General features: G+C 50.0%; 6 protein-coding genes across 6 annotated transcripts; 3 read left to right on the forward strand and 3 right to left on the reverse strand.

Moving 5' to 3' along the window:
- Positions 1-445: 445 nt before the first annotated feature.
- M438DRAFT_343987 (uncharacterized protein) lies at positions 446-3,992 on the forward strand. The gene is made up of 4 exons (XM_029905113.1): positions 446-1,434; positions 1,485-1,568; positions 1,617-2,493; positions 2,541-3,992. The coding sequence occupies exons 1-4, from the start codon at positions 551-553 to the stop codon at positions 3,525-3,527; spliced, it is 2,832 nt and encodes a 943-aa protein (XP_029762743.1). The 5' UTR covers positions 446-550; the 3' UTR covers positions 3,528-3,992.
- A 2,898-nt stretch (positions 3,993-6,890) lies between these two features.
- Positions 6,891-7,498, forward strand: M438DRAFT_260527 (uncharacterized protein; the record flags this gene model as incomplete). Its single annotated transcript, XM_029899772.1, has 2 exons — positions 6,891-7,276; positions 7,342-7,498. Coding segments are annotated over 2 exons (543 nt in total), but the record flags the coding sequence as incomplete, so codon positions are not given.
- A 134-nt stretch (positions 7,499-7,632) lies between these two features.
- M438DRAFT_178376 (uncharacterized protein) lies at positions 7,633-9,172 on the forward strand. Its single transcript, XM_029899175.1, has 2 exons — positions 7,633-8,089; positions 8,146-9,172. The coding sequence occupies exons 1-2, from the start codon at positions 7,880-7,882 to the stop codon at positions 8,944-8,946; spliced, it is 1,011 nt and encodes a 336-aa protein (XP_029762745.1). The 5' UTR covers positions 7,633-7,879; the 3' UTR covers positions 8,947-9,172.
- Positions 9,173-10,308: 1,136 nt separating this feature from the next.
- On the reverse strand, positions 10,309-10,739 carry M438DRAFT_178379 (uncharacterized protein). The gene has a single exon (XM_029899176.1). It carries the CDS (start codon positions 10,687-10,689, stop codon positions 10,396-10,398), a length of 294 nt encoding a protein of 97 aa, XP_029762746.1. The 5' UTR covers positions 10,690-10,739; the 3' UTR covers positions 10,309-10,395.
- Positions 10,740-10,831: 92 nt separating this feature from the next.
- On the reverse strand, positions 10,832-12,411 carry M438DRAFT_293153 (Rhamnogalacturonase A). Its single transcript, XM_029901809.1, has 3 exons — positions 11,982-12,411; positions 11,639-11,931; positions 10,832-11,586 (listed from the first exon to the last, which is right to left on the reverse strand). Exons 1-3 carry the CDS (start codon positions 12,338-12,340, stop codon positions 10,898-10,900), a joined length of 1,341 nt encoding a protein of 446 aa, XP_029762747.1. The 5' UTR covers positions 12,341-12,411; the 3' UTR covers positions 10,832-10,897.
- A 296-nt stretch (positions 12,412-12,707) lies between these two features.
- Positions 12,708-14,499, reverse strand: M438DRAFT_343990 (N-terminal nucleophile aminohydrolase). The gene is made up of 3 exons (XM_029905114.1): positions 14,344-14,499; positions 14,281-14,288; positions 12,708-14,231 (listed from the first exon to the last, which is right to left on the reverse strand). The coding sequence occupies exons 2-3, from the start codon at positions 14,286-14,288 to the stop codon at positions 13,172-13,174; spliced, it is 1,068 nt and encodes a 355-aa protein (XP_029762748.1). The 5' UTR covers positions 14,344-14,499; the 3' UTR covers positions 12,708-13,171.
- Positions 14,500-14,544: the final 45 nt, after the last annotated feature.

Consider the following 14,544-nt stretch of genomic DNA (forward strand, 5'->3'; position numbering starts at 1 on the left):
TCAACCCTGGTGTGGTCGGTACAAGACGACGACCGGATCGTCTCTTCTTGCAGCTATTGTTGGGCTCTGCGGATCTGTTGCATATTTTGCAAACTCGATTCACGCGATATATGGGATATGTTTTTTTCCGTCACAAGCATAGATCGAGCCCACGTTTTCGCCCCCAATTGCACAATCTGACGGATCGCACGGTACGGTCTTGGTTTCTTGATCCTGCATCTTGAAGGATCTAAATCCTCTCCACACCAGCCAGAGATCAGCATCACTCCCGTCTAGCGAACTTGTCCCTATCGGTTGTTTGGTCCCGCAAACTTTAATCTCCCAGGTGGCGCATGTCCTCTTAACGTCAGCTCCGGCTATTTCTGACCGGCTTCTTGCGCACGGTATTATTTCATTGTCACCGTTGCTCCCTATCGTTGTTCCTAGCTCCAATCTCGTCCCTGTGGGCCGCGGGTCAAGCTTCGCACGTATCGCTCCTTCCACCATTACATACAACCCCAGGGCCCTGCAATTGTCTTGATTCCCATGACCCTCTGTCCTCCAAACTACAATGCCATCTATCCAGGACCGTCCATCGGCTTTTACGCCCTCTAGGCAATTGCAATCCTGGACGCATGACGACAAGAGTAGCCCTTACCCGCTGCCAGATCACCGCAGGCCATCCATGATGCAACCAGAGGCTTTGAGACCCATGGAGCCCGCCAGCATGGGAAATGCACCAAGGCCTTACTTGCCCGCTCGGATTAATGACCCAAACCAGCCACGACAACAACTACCTGGCCTCCAGGAACTATTAAGTCCGCCTTTGAGAACTGGCCCCCCGTCATATTCTCCCAATTGGCCATCGGTCAACAACTCACAACCTAAATGGTCGGATGGCCCTGCCTCTTCGGCCAATGTGCAGCTTCCGCCAGCCAACAGACCACCACAAATTGGATCAATCCCATTCAACCCTACTCCTCCACCTTTCCATCGCCTGTCTTTAGATGTTTCTCCAATCGACAGGTTTCCTCAACATTCATCTAATATTCCCCTGGGTGCGAGGCCCTCTTTGCCCGCCCCTCCACCACCCCCGCTTCGCAGGCCTTCGGATTATCAAAGCTCGCGCGCTGCAGACCAACTGTCCCAATCTACACAGGTCGTTGAGATTGCGTGCCCCCCTCAATCACAGGTGGCCTCTCCCTACCACGAAGAAATTTCTGATGGCGACATGGCCAGACGTCTGAACGCGACTCAAGGGATGCGAAATGCGCCTCCTGCTAGTAATTACAGCCTGCAATGTGTTGGTCAACGCCACATACCTGGAGAAGGGATGTGCTACGTCTTCAAAGACGGTAGCACTTGTCCAACTATAATTGACGGAGAGCCGGTAAACCCGCTTTGGGGGACTACCAAGGCAGGCAAGGCTCGAAAAAGACTTGCACAGGCATGCCTGTAGGTTGAGCAAAATAAATCCGCATGAAGCTGCGACTAACGAAGGTCAGGAACTGTCGTGAAAAGAAAATCAAATGTGAACCTGGTGAGAAGAGTTGCCTCCAATGCGAAAAGGCCAAGCGAGAATGCCACAGGTTTGCGTCTCCAAGATCAGTCGCGGACTGTCTACTAAGGAATGAAAGCAGGCCACCAGCTCCACAGTCACAGGTTGAGCTTGCCAACAATCCGACTCTGACCATCCCCAATGTTCCTTTGGGGCGAGCTGAGTGGTCGAGTCAATCTTCCGGCAGCATTGTCATGGCAGAGGTGCCGAACCAGAAACGCAGGCGTTCAGCACAAGCAGCACAACAAGACGTGCTTAATCTTCCGCCTACCTGGAGCCGCGACAGATCCCCTCAAAGTGTAAAGAGACGCAAGTCCGACGGCTCTGCATCCTCTTTCGATGGCGCCACTGATGAGAGACAACGCAAAGACAGCAAAAGAGTCGACCTCGAAGATATGATTCACCCACTCTCCCGACCAGAAAAGCAGAGTCTTTCATCGTGGGATGAGGACCCGTACCTCCACGACCCTGAAGCTACAATGCGCTTCCTCGAATTATTCTTTGCCCAGTCTGCTCGCGAGATAAGCATCATGTTTCCTCGGGATGCTTTCACCCGCTGGGTACAGCAATGTCGCGAGAAATGTCAACGGGAATGTATGGTACTATACGCAGTCCTTGCTCTGGGTTCCATCTTCGCCGAGAACGAATTCTCTTCCTTTGCCAAAACCTGTGCGGAGAAAGCTGGTCAAGCAGTTTCGCGTATCGATGGCAAGTTCAGCATGGCTATGGTACAAGCAAGATTGCTTGTAGCTGGATACAACCATCTGGTCGGAAAAGACAGCACAGGCTGGGACTTGAGCGGCTCTGCTCTCAGAGTCATCAGTGCAATGCGACTGAACAGCGAAGATGGATGTGCGGAAGACTTGGATGAATACACCCGCCGATATTACAGCTTCTCGCGGGAGCAGCTTAAAGAGTGTCGCAGGCGAACCTTCTGGACCGCTTTTCTTGTCGATGTGAGTATTTCCGAAACATTGGAAGAGTGTGGACTAATTTGAGCCAGCGTTACCATGGATTCTGCGGAGGGTTACTTTGTGCCATCCAGCTTGAGGACATTCAGCTTCGACTCCCTTGTAATGAGCGATTATACGAAGAAGGCTTAGCCTCCGATGCACCACTGTTTGATTGTTTCCAGCCAGGCATGGGTATACAATCTCTGGACCCTCACTCAAGCGCACCAAGCCCTGCAGCATACACAATGGTCGTCGCTTCTCTCTGGACTGACGTGACGAAGCTCATATTCCGCCGACCTCGTCAGACTGCAGGTCCCGGATCCTACGTGAAGAGCCACGAATCGTTACTAGACGATGTTCAACGCAAGCTCTTTGACTGGAGAAACGCGTTGCCGTCTCACCTGCAATACAGCCGACAAAAGCTCGTTGAGGCAAATCAGCATGGGTACGCCGGCAGCCTCATTGCCATGCATGCCTTGTATCACATTTCGCAACTAAAAGCAGCACGGAACGCACACCATGAGCTCCTGTCTCCCCGTACTATGGCGCGACAGATCAATGTTGCACACTCACATGCTATCCAGCTTTTGGAGATGGTGTGCGACGTGCGAAGCACAAAGTCTCCTGGATCAGGCAAAGACCAGGATCCGATCAATCTCTTGTCACCTTTCTTCGCCTACGGAATAACTGCAGCTATCGACACACTCAGCGCAGGTGGCCTGAGAGAAGACTTTGGACGCACTATAATGCTCATGAACGATGGTATAGCCACCTTGCACGACCTCTCTCAGTTCTGTGCTAGTGCCAAAATACAGGCGAGGCAAACAAGCAAGAGGATGGCACTAATCGAGGTACGAGCAGCTGAAAGCTTCGAGTCAACGGCAGTGGTAGCAGCGCCTCGTGCAATCAACGGCAGAGAGAATCAGGACTGTTGGAGGATCAATGAACCGATGGAAAAGGTGTTCACGTTGCAGCAAGACGTGAGCTACGGAACTTCTCCCACGATCTATTTCGCGGCGCTAAGAGAAGGTCGTTGAAGGATACCCAAGTTATTAGACTTTGAAATGAGCCACGCATGAATGACTATGAACAAACTGTATTTTACAACAGCGAGGAGTTTGGCGAACGTGGTTGACGCGACCTCCGAGGACGTTTGCTTTGTGTATCTCGGGTGTATTACTCTTACCGGCTTGTACACATCTCACAATGGTTCTCAAGATTGGGGACGGGCTGTTAATTGGTCATACTGAGCCATTTCCTTCAAGCGGTGTAGTTCGTGGTTCTGCCCCAGCAGAAAAAACTACCAAAAGTCATTTTTGTTTTGTTCTACAGTACTCATGTACAATATACAGTACGTGAGAGCCGAGATGCGGATACTAAGTACCGAAGCCGTATTGCATGAACATTGGTTTGAACGTTCGTCGGACCATGTTGTTGGTTGGGAGATGTGCAGGGCAAGGTTGTAACTTGGTAGAGTACGTAACTTAATGCATATATCAAACATGATGAGGATATATTCGACGGAGCTGACTCCTCCTGGTGACAGTTGTACCGCCATAGAAATACGGGTACGGACCGTACGGTAGTCGTAATACAATGGCTTTTCGGTGTTCGTAATCCGGGATAGCAAGACCATAGGCAAGGAGAGACCTCCACGAACATGGGGAAGGCCAGCTCGGCATGCAAGCTGCTGACTACACTGCCGCATAAGATGCCGCGAGGTGCTTCATGGGATCGAACTTGGTCGGATACCTCTGATGGTACTCGTAGATGCAAAGCGAACTGTAACGTTGTCAATTGCGACCCCCTCGGAAACCCTTGCTGTCGACAGTGCGCGTGGCCGGAAATGCATGGCCGACGAGGCAATAGCCAGCCAGCAATGCGTCGGTAATGACATATCGTTCGCCGCTATGTTACCACATGGAGTTCCTCGAGATACTCGTGTCTCGACCTGCATATGCAGGAGGAGAAAGTCCCACTCCTCAGCCCACCGCTACCAGCCATGCGTGTCTTGGGAAGATCAGACAAAATGTCTCGTTTACAACCCACAACGCTTGCTAAACACATTCAACCCCCCCCTATAAGCCGAGAAACCACACCGATCTGCAGATCGAGTTAACTGCTGCGGAGATGCTCGCTCATGATTTGTCGTTAGTTGCAACCGCCAGTCTTGCGCACTCTTACACGGCTATCGTCCTGCGCACAGAGCATGCCCCAATATCAGGTCTGCAATATGGCAGAGCAAGGAAAAGCGTTGAAACCTGTCCGGCAGTAGGCGTCCCAAAGAAACGAAAACGAGCCAGTCCCACACTTTGCCAACAGCCAGCAGCACCAGCATGACTTCGCAAAACTGTCCATTTAAGAAAAATCACGACGAGCGAGCGAGCGGGCCGTGCCTGAGTCCTACCGGATCATGAGTGCATATACGCTAGCAAACCTTATTAAGGGCTTGTGTGACGCGCTTGTACCTCGCCGACCTCTATCCGAGTGGCCCTTGGACATGACACATGACAAGATTCACAGTCGCAGATTTCTGGATCAATTTAATGTGATCTTCGTGGTAAGCGAATCGCTGCGCATCTTGAGCCTCGAATGAGAGCTTTGCTCGACACGCGAAACATGACCGTGATGAGGAACATGTAACCCCCATCTCGGAAGGGAGATGAGTATTGTACATCGAAGAGGGTGTGTGTACATGAAGCAAACTGCAGACCTGCTTCAAATGACACAAGGAGTCCACTCCGCGGCACAATTCCGCATAATCATGCTGTATGCTGACCCTCTCACGAATCCTCGTCCTGAGGATTCATTGGCGGACTTTCAACGACGACGCCCTGGACAACTTCGCCCCCCTCTTCATGCCCTCGCGAAGGATCATGATGTGCATTTGTGGACTCCGTATCGATGAGCAAATACTGGCCAAAACAAAGCAGGGCAGATCGCATCAAAGAGAAGACCCGCTTGGCAATAGCTCATCTCGGAGATGAGATGGTGAGCCTCGGTGCAATCGCGTTCACTGTGCTTGAGCATACGGTGATACGGAGTAGAGACTTGACTTCTGACATTGATATATCCACTTCAAGTGCGACTTCACGATGGAGAGGCTCTGATGTTGAGTCAACTTAGCCCTGAGCATGCCCGACATGCTTTCGGAAAAGAGTCCGTAGCCGTGGCCCTAGAGTGCCCTGACTCTCAAGAGCCAGAAATCTATGCCGTCGGCCATGCTAAATAACTACCTCATTCAATATCAAAAGATTTTATCGATATATCGACATGCAGAAATCGTGACGACTCACAATAAACCGCAAAACACTAATTGATGAGGCTCTGTGCACACCACAACACTTCTCCGTAACTGAAGTGATTGGCTGCCCGACTGTCGGGTATGTATAAGAGCATTATCATTGCGTGCATTGATTTAGCGAAATGGATTCGGGGTCTCGAACTACTGCAAATGCAAATGCCCAAATCCCGAGGTTGAGAGCTCAAACCGAGTAGCCGATTCTCACTGACGCGATAGGTAAACCCCACCGAGCGATGGAGGATCTATGAGCCCTGCTTTAGCCCCAAATTGGAAGTTGCGTATCGTGGTTATCTGGTGGAAGGTTTGGCGAGAAAAGGTCAGAAGCAGGGTCACCTTTGACATGATGGTCATTCTTGTTACTGTACCGATAGACCCCATCTCTATTCTCTTCTGCCCAACTCAATCAACACCATCAAAAACAAAGGCGAAAAGGAACGTGGCTCGACTGGATTGAACCCCAACCTGCCGTAACAATCGTAACAAAAAAAAAGTCGGCCACTGGTCCAGTCACCCAGCCACCACCTCAGCTACTCATACGATTGTTTTGTAGTTTTTTTTTGGAATGGGGATTTTCGTCTGTGACTGGTCTCTTCCGGGGCCAGTGGCCAGCAAAATTGAAAGGCGGTGAGTATATAAGGGTTTGGAACTGTCAGTAAAGGACTTGACTGAAAATGAACATCGTACGAATTATGGTCGTTGGTCACAATGGAATTGCTGGCTGCTCCTGCCGCAACGACGCCCTTGGGAAATGTCTATCAAAATGCATGATCCTTTTCAAATTGTGCACGCTGTCCACTGGGGGCGACTGATTTGCTCTACCATTCTATTACTTCAGCTTAGATGTTCGAGAGTCATACCATGCTACAGCGCGGAATGCTATCGATAGAACGATGCTGGGATGACAGCTGTCAGACAGGGTGATGCCTGAAGCAAGTATGACGTAGCCACATATCAGGTTCTCGAGCAACTTCGCGTCCACATCAATACAAAACCATCGAGATAGATACCTCCCATGATGCCGCCGTCTAGGCTTCTATCGCGAGTGTCACCGCTCTTCCGTAATAGCCGCAGTACATTTCAACAACAGATACGCCATCAATCCACCAAGCCGACGGGCGAAGCGTCAAAACACTCACGCATCTCGCGCCTCGAGGCCCGTCTTCCACGCTTCCTAGCCCGCTACGTCCAACCGCTCCGCAATGCACCGATCTCCCACATCACCGCTTTCCTGATCCTCCACGAGCTCACTGCTATCCTACCACTATTCGCGCTCACCGCTGCATTCCACAAGTTCAACTGGTTACCACCGTTCTTCTCAGAGGGCTACTACGTTAAAGAGGGAGTGGAAAAGTTCGGAAGATATTTCAGGAAGAAGGGATGGATCAGAGACGCCGATGGAGAAGGATTTGAGCAGGAGAAGAACAGAAAGGGGTTGGCGAAGTGGTGGCCCAGGGGTGAGGGGGGTGTGAGATTGCTTGTTGAGTGAGTTCCTCTGCCAGAAGAACAAGAGACGTGTATGCGGAGGGAAGCTGACACAAGTGATACAGGTTTGCGACTGCATATGCGATTACGAAAGCCTTGTTGCCGCTGAGATTGGGTTTGAGTCTTTGGCTTACTCCTAACTTTGCCAGAATTTCGACCTTGCCTGTGAAGAGGCTGTTCAAGAGGAAGGCGGCGATTGCTGCTCCGGTTAGCAAGGTCGCAACTTCTCCTGCCAATGGAACCAATGCCGTGGGTGGAAAGGCCGTCAAGTAAGGAACATGTTATTGAAGGCCTTACTGCGAGACACCAGGAGGATTTAGCATTGGCTCAAGAGTATTCTACAGAACGTGACAAGGAACCATGCCATACGACACGGCTCTCGGCATGTTGCCTGTGCGAAGAAGTCTGAAGAACATGAAAGCCTTGCGTGTGTCTCATTCATCGTGCCGGACCTGGTGTTGTTTGTCTTCCGCGTCTGCCATTTGTGTCGTTCACCGTCGCTTGCTACAACACGCACATCTTGCTTATTTACCCGTTCCCTTCTCCTTGCTTTAAGCTCTCTTTCCATCACACCCATCATCCACATCGTACAATTCTTGGATCATGACAACTGCTCAGACTAAGCGATGTGCATCTAGCTCTTGCCGTGAGGATGGCACCCTTCAATGCGGCAAGTGCAAGGTCATATTCTACTGCAGCAAGACCTGCCAGAAGGAGCATTGGGCCAAGCACAAGCAGCACTGCTCTCTTTATGTGCCTATGCCTGGAGGCATTCTCGAATTTCTGAACCTCAGTCGTGAGGCTCGCAACAAGGCAAGCCCGTCCTCCGTTAAATCTCATTCGTTTCAACCACTGACTGAACGAAACAGGTCTACGAAGATCTCCTTGTCGCTCGCTACACGCCCGCCCAACAGGCAGAGCATGATTCCCTCATCAACGCTACTGGCGACCCCTTCAGCATCAGAAATCTCAAGGACAGCGTGGAAGAGCGTCTGATGATCAGCCCCGGCACTCCTCTGTGGGGAACTGAGGGCTACCAGCCTCTTGTCAATGCTAGAGGTCTCCTTCATGCAAACAAGCAGATCAGCGCCGAGCTCACCAGTACCCTCTTCACCCAGAACACCTTCATCATCCCTGTTGGGGAGTATTTCCGCTACCAGATCACCGGCCAATTGTTCACCCGTAAGCTCGATCTTGAATCTCTGTCCCAGATCAAGCATTTGGTCATCAGCGTGTCAACACAGCTGGATATCAAACACCCTCGCCACAGCAATGGTGTCGCCGCTCTGAAGCACAACTTCAACCACATCGTCAAAAGTCTCAACAAGCTCGGCAACAACCTGGAATCACTCAAGATACGCTTTATCACTTGCTTCGCCGGCAGAGTTGAGGAGATGCGCGGAGACATTGACCCTCTTCTTACGCAGCCCACTGCTCATCCTGTTCAGATGATGCGTATGGACAACACCATCTTCACCTTCACCCACAACAATGTTAGACGCTTTCACACTTCTGGGTTTGATCTGGCCGATGCTTTCGCGGGTCTTGGAATTCCTGTCGAGAACTTCGAGGTCTACGGCGATCTTCCTGGCGAGGTCATTGAGCGTCTAACCCGCAAGTTCGGAGCTGCCGCTAAGGACGACACGATGCAAGAGTATCTATTGGTTTGAAACACAACGAACAGTGCGCACTGAGGGGTTGGTATGAGACGTGCGCAGCGTAGATGAATACAAACCAAATTTCACTCTGTGGCTTTCACCAGATCGCATACCTTCAAATGTGCTTCAAGACGAGATCGGGATGTCCAGACGTATCTGAGACTCCCGACGCGCCCATGTACCGATATTGACCTGTTGCTGCAATCATCCCCGTGTGCTAAGTTCTGTCACTTCTAGCCATCCCTCATGGCCATGCCTAATATTGTTTGGTCTGTAGAAATGCACAATGTTCTCAAAATCGCTCTAGTCGTCCGTGGAAAGCCGCTAACTATTACGCTCTCAGTGGAGGGCTATACTAATCTCAAAAACACTGCATTTCTACTGCATGCGCGTGGTGAGATGATGAATTGTCAGTGAAAGCTATAATTGCCGTGAGTATTGATCGCTCCTTCCTTGTGCAGCATCTCAAATCCCTTCCCTGTTATTAAAAGCTGGTCGTTGTTTCCTCCTTTGCCAGGAAGTCGCTCTCTCATTTTCTATCTTTAGCCCCTAATAGTTCCTCCCTAACCCATAAACCCAATCGTTGCTTCCTATTCCGTCAATTAGGTTGCTCCTTCCGTTTTCGTGCCTTCCTATTCTCGCGATTGGGTCGTTACTTCCTTATTTGTCAGTTGGGTCGCTCTTTTCTCGTACGCTAGGTAATCAATCATTCCTTTCCTTTTTGTATCTGTAAGTCGATCCTTCCTTTCTTGGATTCGTCATTCACTATCTCTATATTCTTCTCTTTCCGTAGACCTGTTCTTGTTTATCTTTTTGCTCATGCGTTTCCGTACTAGCCTTTGATTCGATCGCTTGTTCTGTGATTATATGGAGCTAAATGTTTACTTCTCTATTTTCTTGTAACCTGTCTTGCATCTGTGTTTTGTCGGCTAGGCTTTTTTTATGTGTAATTTCGCAATATCCGTTGGCCCTGCCACTACCCCTAGCCGTATAGCTCTTTTGTGCTTCGTTAACTAGACTGCTTGTTCTCTGCTTGCTAAGTTTTATCGTTCTTTCTAAGTATGTGCATCTGTCAAAGTTTCCTATGTCTCTCTTCTCGGTGCACCCGCGAGGAGTCTCTTCTTGTTTCATCCTCACAAACCCTGTCGGTCTTTCCCTTCAAGTCGCTCTTTTCCTGTTCGTCAATTTCTTTTAGTCGATTGGTCCTTCCATGATTCATTGATAGTTCACCCTTTCCTAATCTGGTGACTTGAATTGACCCTTCTCAATTTGGTAGGCCAGATTGTTGTTTCCTAATCTAGTGAGCTGGGTCGTTCGCCTCCTGTAGAGATGTAGTGTGATTTCTGAATTGATGTGGATATTATGCTTGATATTGCCTCTTGTAAGATGTGATTGTGTTGTGTATCCTGGTAGCCATGAGATTTTGTAATGGAGTTTGGTAAGTAGAAAAGAGCGATGAATCTAATAGGAAGATGCGTAGGGCTTTGAAGTAGCAAATAAGTCTGCGACCGAGTGGCCTCTCTTCGTAAAATATGTGCAGAAACCCCCATGATGACGCTGACAAGCATCGCATCTGTAAGCACTACTACTATGCTTACAATGATCATGGACTTGAGATAGTGGGAGTATGGAACCATCAGAGAGCACGAGAGTACGAGAACATGAGAATGAAAAATAGTTCATATGGATCGGATCGGATCGGATGCCGGTGGTAGTGTTGGCTTCCTTGGAGGCTGAGGCGTTCCGACAAAGCATTGTGCCTTAGGACAAAGCTACTGAGGAAGGCGCTCCATGAAGACGAAATCACAACAATCGCGATAGGAGGGCGATGGTTTTACCCCTGAATCACCCCTATCGCATAGAAACTAAAAGTTTGGGAACAGCTTGACAATACGATGAATAGAAGACTACGTTCCCTCCAATCACCCGTTGTTTCCAGAGTCCCTATGAGCCATCATCGCACTTACTTGCTACCAGCCAACTTAGTATAAGGCTGCACACCAGGGAAAAAGCTGGCAGGCATAGTAGGAATCGGGATACTCTGCGTAGTACCAAAGGCCGTCTTCAAATCCGCAGCCATAGTAGGTGCAGCATATCCAGTAGGAGCACTGCTGACCCACTGGGTAGTAGCAGCATAAGACTTGTAGCTGGTTCCAGACTTCAAGCAGAATCCACTTCCATATGCGTTTTCGCAAGAGTAGAATTGAGAGCTGCCTTGCTCGGTCCACATGGCGAAGTCAGTGATGGAAATGTCGTGGCAGGGAGCGTTGGCTGCGCAGGCGACTTTGATGGGACCGCGGGCGGTGCCTTTGAGTTCGGTGCCGGTCCAGTTTGAAATTTTGAAATTGGAAAGTTGGACACCATTGCCGGCAATTGTCTTCATTGAGCTCCATGCCTCGTCTAACGTTAGGCTGTACGCATTGCCATGCCCAATGAAGTTCTCGAGGACGACGTTGGATACTGTGCCCGAACCGCCGTTGGATTTGAGCATGAACATTTGGTTGCTGGACCAGGTGTAAATATTCTTGTATGTGATGTCAGAGACAGCAGTATCAGTGCCGAAAGAACCCATGCCACAACCGCCTGACCAGTTGCAGTAGACGTTCTCGACAAGAATGTTCTTGGAGGGTGATTTGACGGTGACACACTCATCTGAGATTTTGGTTAGCATGATTGTTTGTCTTGGCACAAGGATAACTCCTACCTTTGTTGGTGACCATGACATCGTGAATCCAGATGTTGTTGCTCCAGACGTCGATGCCGTCGAGACCGCCCTCGTTACCACCACGAATAGCCATGTTGTAAACTTCACCGTTCGTGCAGGTGTCGATGGAGAAGTGGAAGGAAGGAGAGTCGACCAGGGTAATGTCGTGAACAGACCAGTTGGTAATGTCCCAAACACGCAGCAGGCGGGGACCAGATGTACTGCCGGTCTTGTGGATCTGGTAGCCATTACCTTGAATGGCACCCTTTCCAGTAGACGAGAACATCTCGAAGCTGCACCTAGTCAGTAAACGCCTGTCAAGCAGACATCTAGGGTGTCTTACTTATCACTATGCTCAATCATAATCATGTTACCGGCATCAGTGCCAGTGCGAGTGATGATACCATCAAGTTGCAGAGCCCAGTTATTGCCATTAGCAAGCTTGACCCACTTGCTCATGGCAAAGTTGCCAGAGGGGATAACAACTACACCACCAGCCTTGCAAGCAGTGAAAGCGCTGTTCAGAGCAATACTGATATCAGTCTTGCCGTCAGCAACAGCACCATACTTGGTGATATCGCAAGTCTTCTTTGCAGCCTTGGTGGCGTGGGAAGTGGTAGGACCGACTTTGCCGGAAAGCTCACCTGCGACCAGCGCAGGTAGAGCGACAGCGAAAGCCAAAAGAGTAGAAAACGAACGCATGGTTGAGAAAGAATGACAGGAAATGTTTAACGAAAGACTGGTGGTTAGAGATGAAAAGGGCACAAGAGAACGAAGGAGAAGTTGAGCGGACGAGACTCGACTGATATCCTACCTGAACAACCCTACCCTCTCTAGGGCACAACCGATAGATCCTTGGTTAGCCAAGTTTGGTTCCTAAATACACTCGATGAAGGTGTAAGGTTGACGACGCCTCTATATTTCGATGAAACGGATCCAAAAGACCTTCCGCAAAAGGGCTGGGCGTCGAGCCTGGGGCGGATGATCAACATGAAACTGGTGCCCGCCGATGCCGCATCTCGAACAACAATATCCAAGAAGGAAAGATTTGCAGAGAAAAGCCACCAATTAAGAGCTCAAATATAGAAACGAGTGGACTCTTTATAGGCCCAGGTATAGGGACCAGTGTCAAGAGTTGAAGTTTAGGGCCGGGGTGGAAGTTTGACTGGCTTCGCTTAAAGTCAACCACGAACGACAATGCGATGAAACACTTAATGCTTGAAACGCCATGAAGAAGCTTGTCTCCTAAAAGAGCCCTAACAACATCAAGACCTCCGGATTTCACGGCAATTGTACATACGGACAATAATACGGTCGCACCGCTTTGCTCAATCTTGTGATAGTGAGATGGAACTTTCTATCAATGTGACGGGGCATTAGAAGGGACCAAGCCGGTCGGTAGGTGCATCTGAGCCTAGATTAGGGCGATTGCTATTGGCGATTATGAGTCTTGTTTAAGCTGCTGGCTGAGACACGTCCCTCTCATCATGCCTCGGATGAACGACGTGAAGCGGCCTCCGCCAAGATTGCCTTCTAAGCTTCTTCATCATCTGCATCCCATGTCTGACCGTACATCATGTTCTGTATGATAGCCTTGCCATCCTTGTTTACAAGCAGGTACTGGTTTTTGCCGATCAACTCCCAATCCTCGTCTATGTATGTGCTTGGCTCGCTGGCGACAATGACGTGGTTTCCGTGCTCGTCCTCTGACTTCTTTGGGCCCTCATCGGATATATTCTTTCCATCGGCATGGTCTGGGTATTTGCGGTTCAGAGTCACACCGGCTCTGGTCGAGTAGTACAGACTCGGAGGCTGCTCAATAGCGTGATTGCGGAAGCGGCATGCGATCATCTTGGTGCCATCGGTTGCAGCCAGGTTCAACGAGTTGGGCTTTCTCTTTGCACCGAGGATCTCCTTCTGCAAGTCGATGATTGTTTTGACGGCTATACGGATGGCAGTTGCCATGGCGTGCACTGAGTAATCCTCATCCCAGCTGTCCTTGCCTCGACCCTCAGACAAATAGTGGACAAATAACGCACCGATGTGCTCGCTATCGGTGCTTCCCTCAATATTGGCGTACGTGTCGGGATCCAGGATGTCGCAAATACCACGTCTGATGTCGATGAAGTCCGAGACTGCACCGTTGTGCATGAAAGTGATTCTTCCGAACAGAAAAGGATGGTTGTTCACCTGAGTGACGGCGGATGCTGAGGTAGCACGGATGTGAGCGAAACAGCAGCGAGTCTCAGTGTTGGCGCAGATGGAACGATAGTTCATGTCTCCCTTTGGAGGTTGTATCGTCTTGTATACAGCAGGTCTGAGACCTTCATGAGGCTTCCCATCTTCGCTCTCGCCAGTGATGCCTTTTTCGAAGTCGCTGTAGGAGGTCGTGTACCAAGCTACTCCCAGACCATCGGCGTTGAGAATGCGGTTTCGCGCATTAGCTTCGTGTTCTGCAGTGATTTTGTCGGGCAGATGGGCGATAAGGCGAGGTAGGTAGTGGTCGTTTACTTGGTTGGTAAGAGCGTGTTTAGGTGTTATGAGGACGTCTGAGAGCAGACAGGGCTCTGTAGGTGAGAGATAGGCGAACCAACTGCGAGGAATTGGTCTCCGAAGCTGTAGTCTCGTTGTGTGATACTTACCGGCACATTGTGAGCTGTAGATGAGTACTGTTGTAAGTGGTTGCGAGAGATGATAGGAACAATGGAAACAGGTTACTTGGCCGTATGTCTAGGTGTGAGATGTGCTTGCGTGGCACTAGCTCGCGATGCTGTCACATGCCGGATAAGGCCAATAGCTGCGATTACCCTTCTTTTGGTCAGAAGAAAGGAAGGAGCGAACGAGCGGTCGAGAAGGGCGAGTGATCGGAGTGAAGGCACCGAGCCCAACTTGGCAGGAACGAGTTT

The sequence above is a fragment of the Aureobasidium pullulans genome (assembly GCF_000721785.1).
Source record: "Aureobasidium pullulans EXF-150 unplaced genomic scaffold scaffold_5, whole genome shotgun sequence".
Classification (NCBI taxonomy): domain Eukaryota; kingdom Fungi; phylum Ascomycota; class Dothideomycetes; order Dothideales; family Saccotheciaceae; genus Aureobasidium; species Aureobasidium pullulans.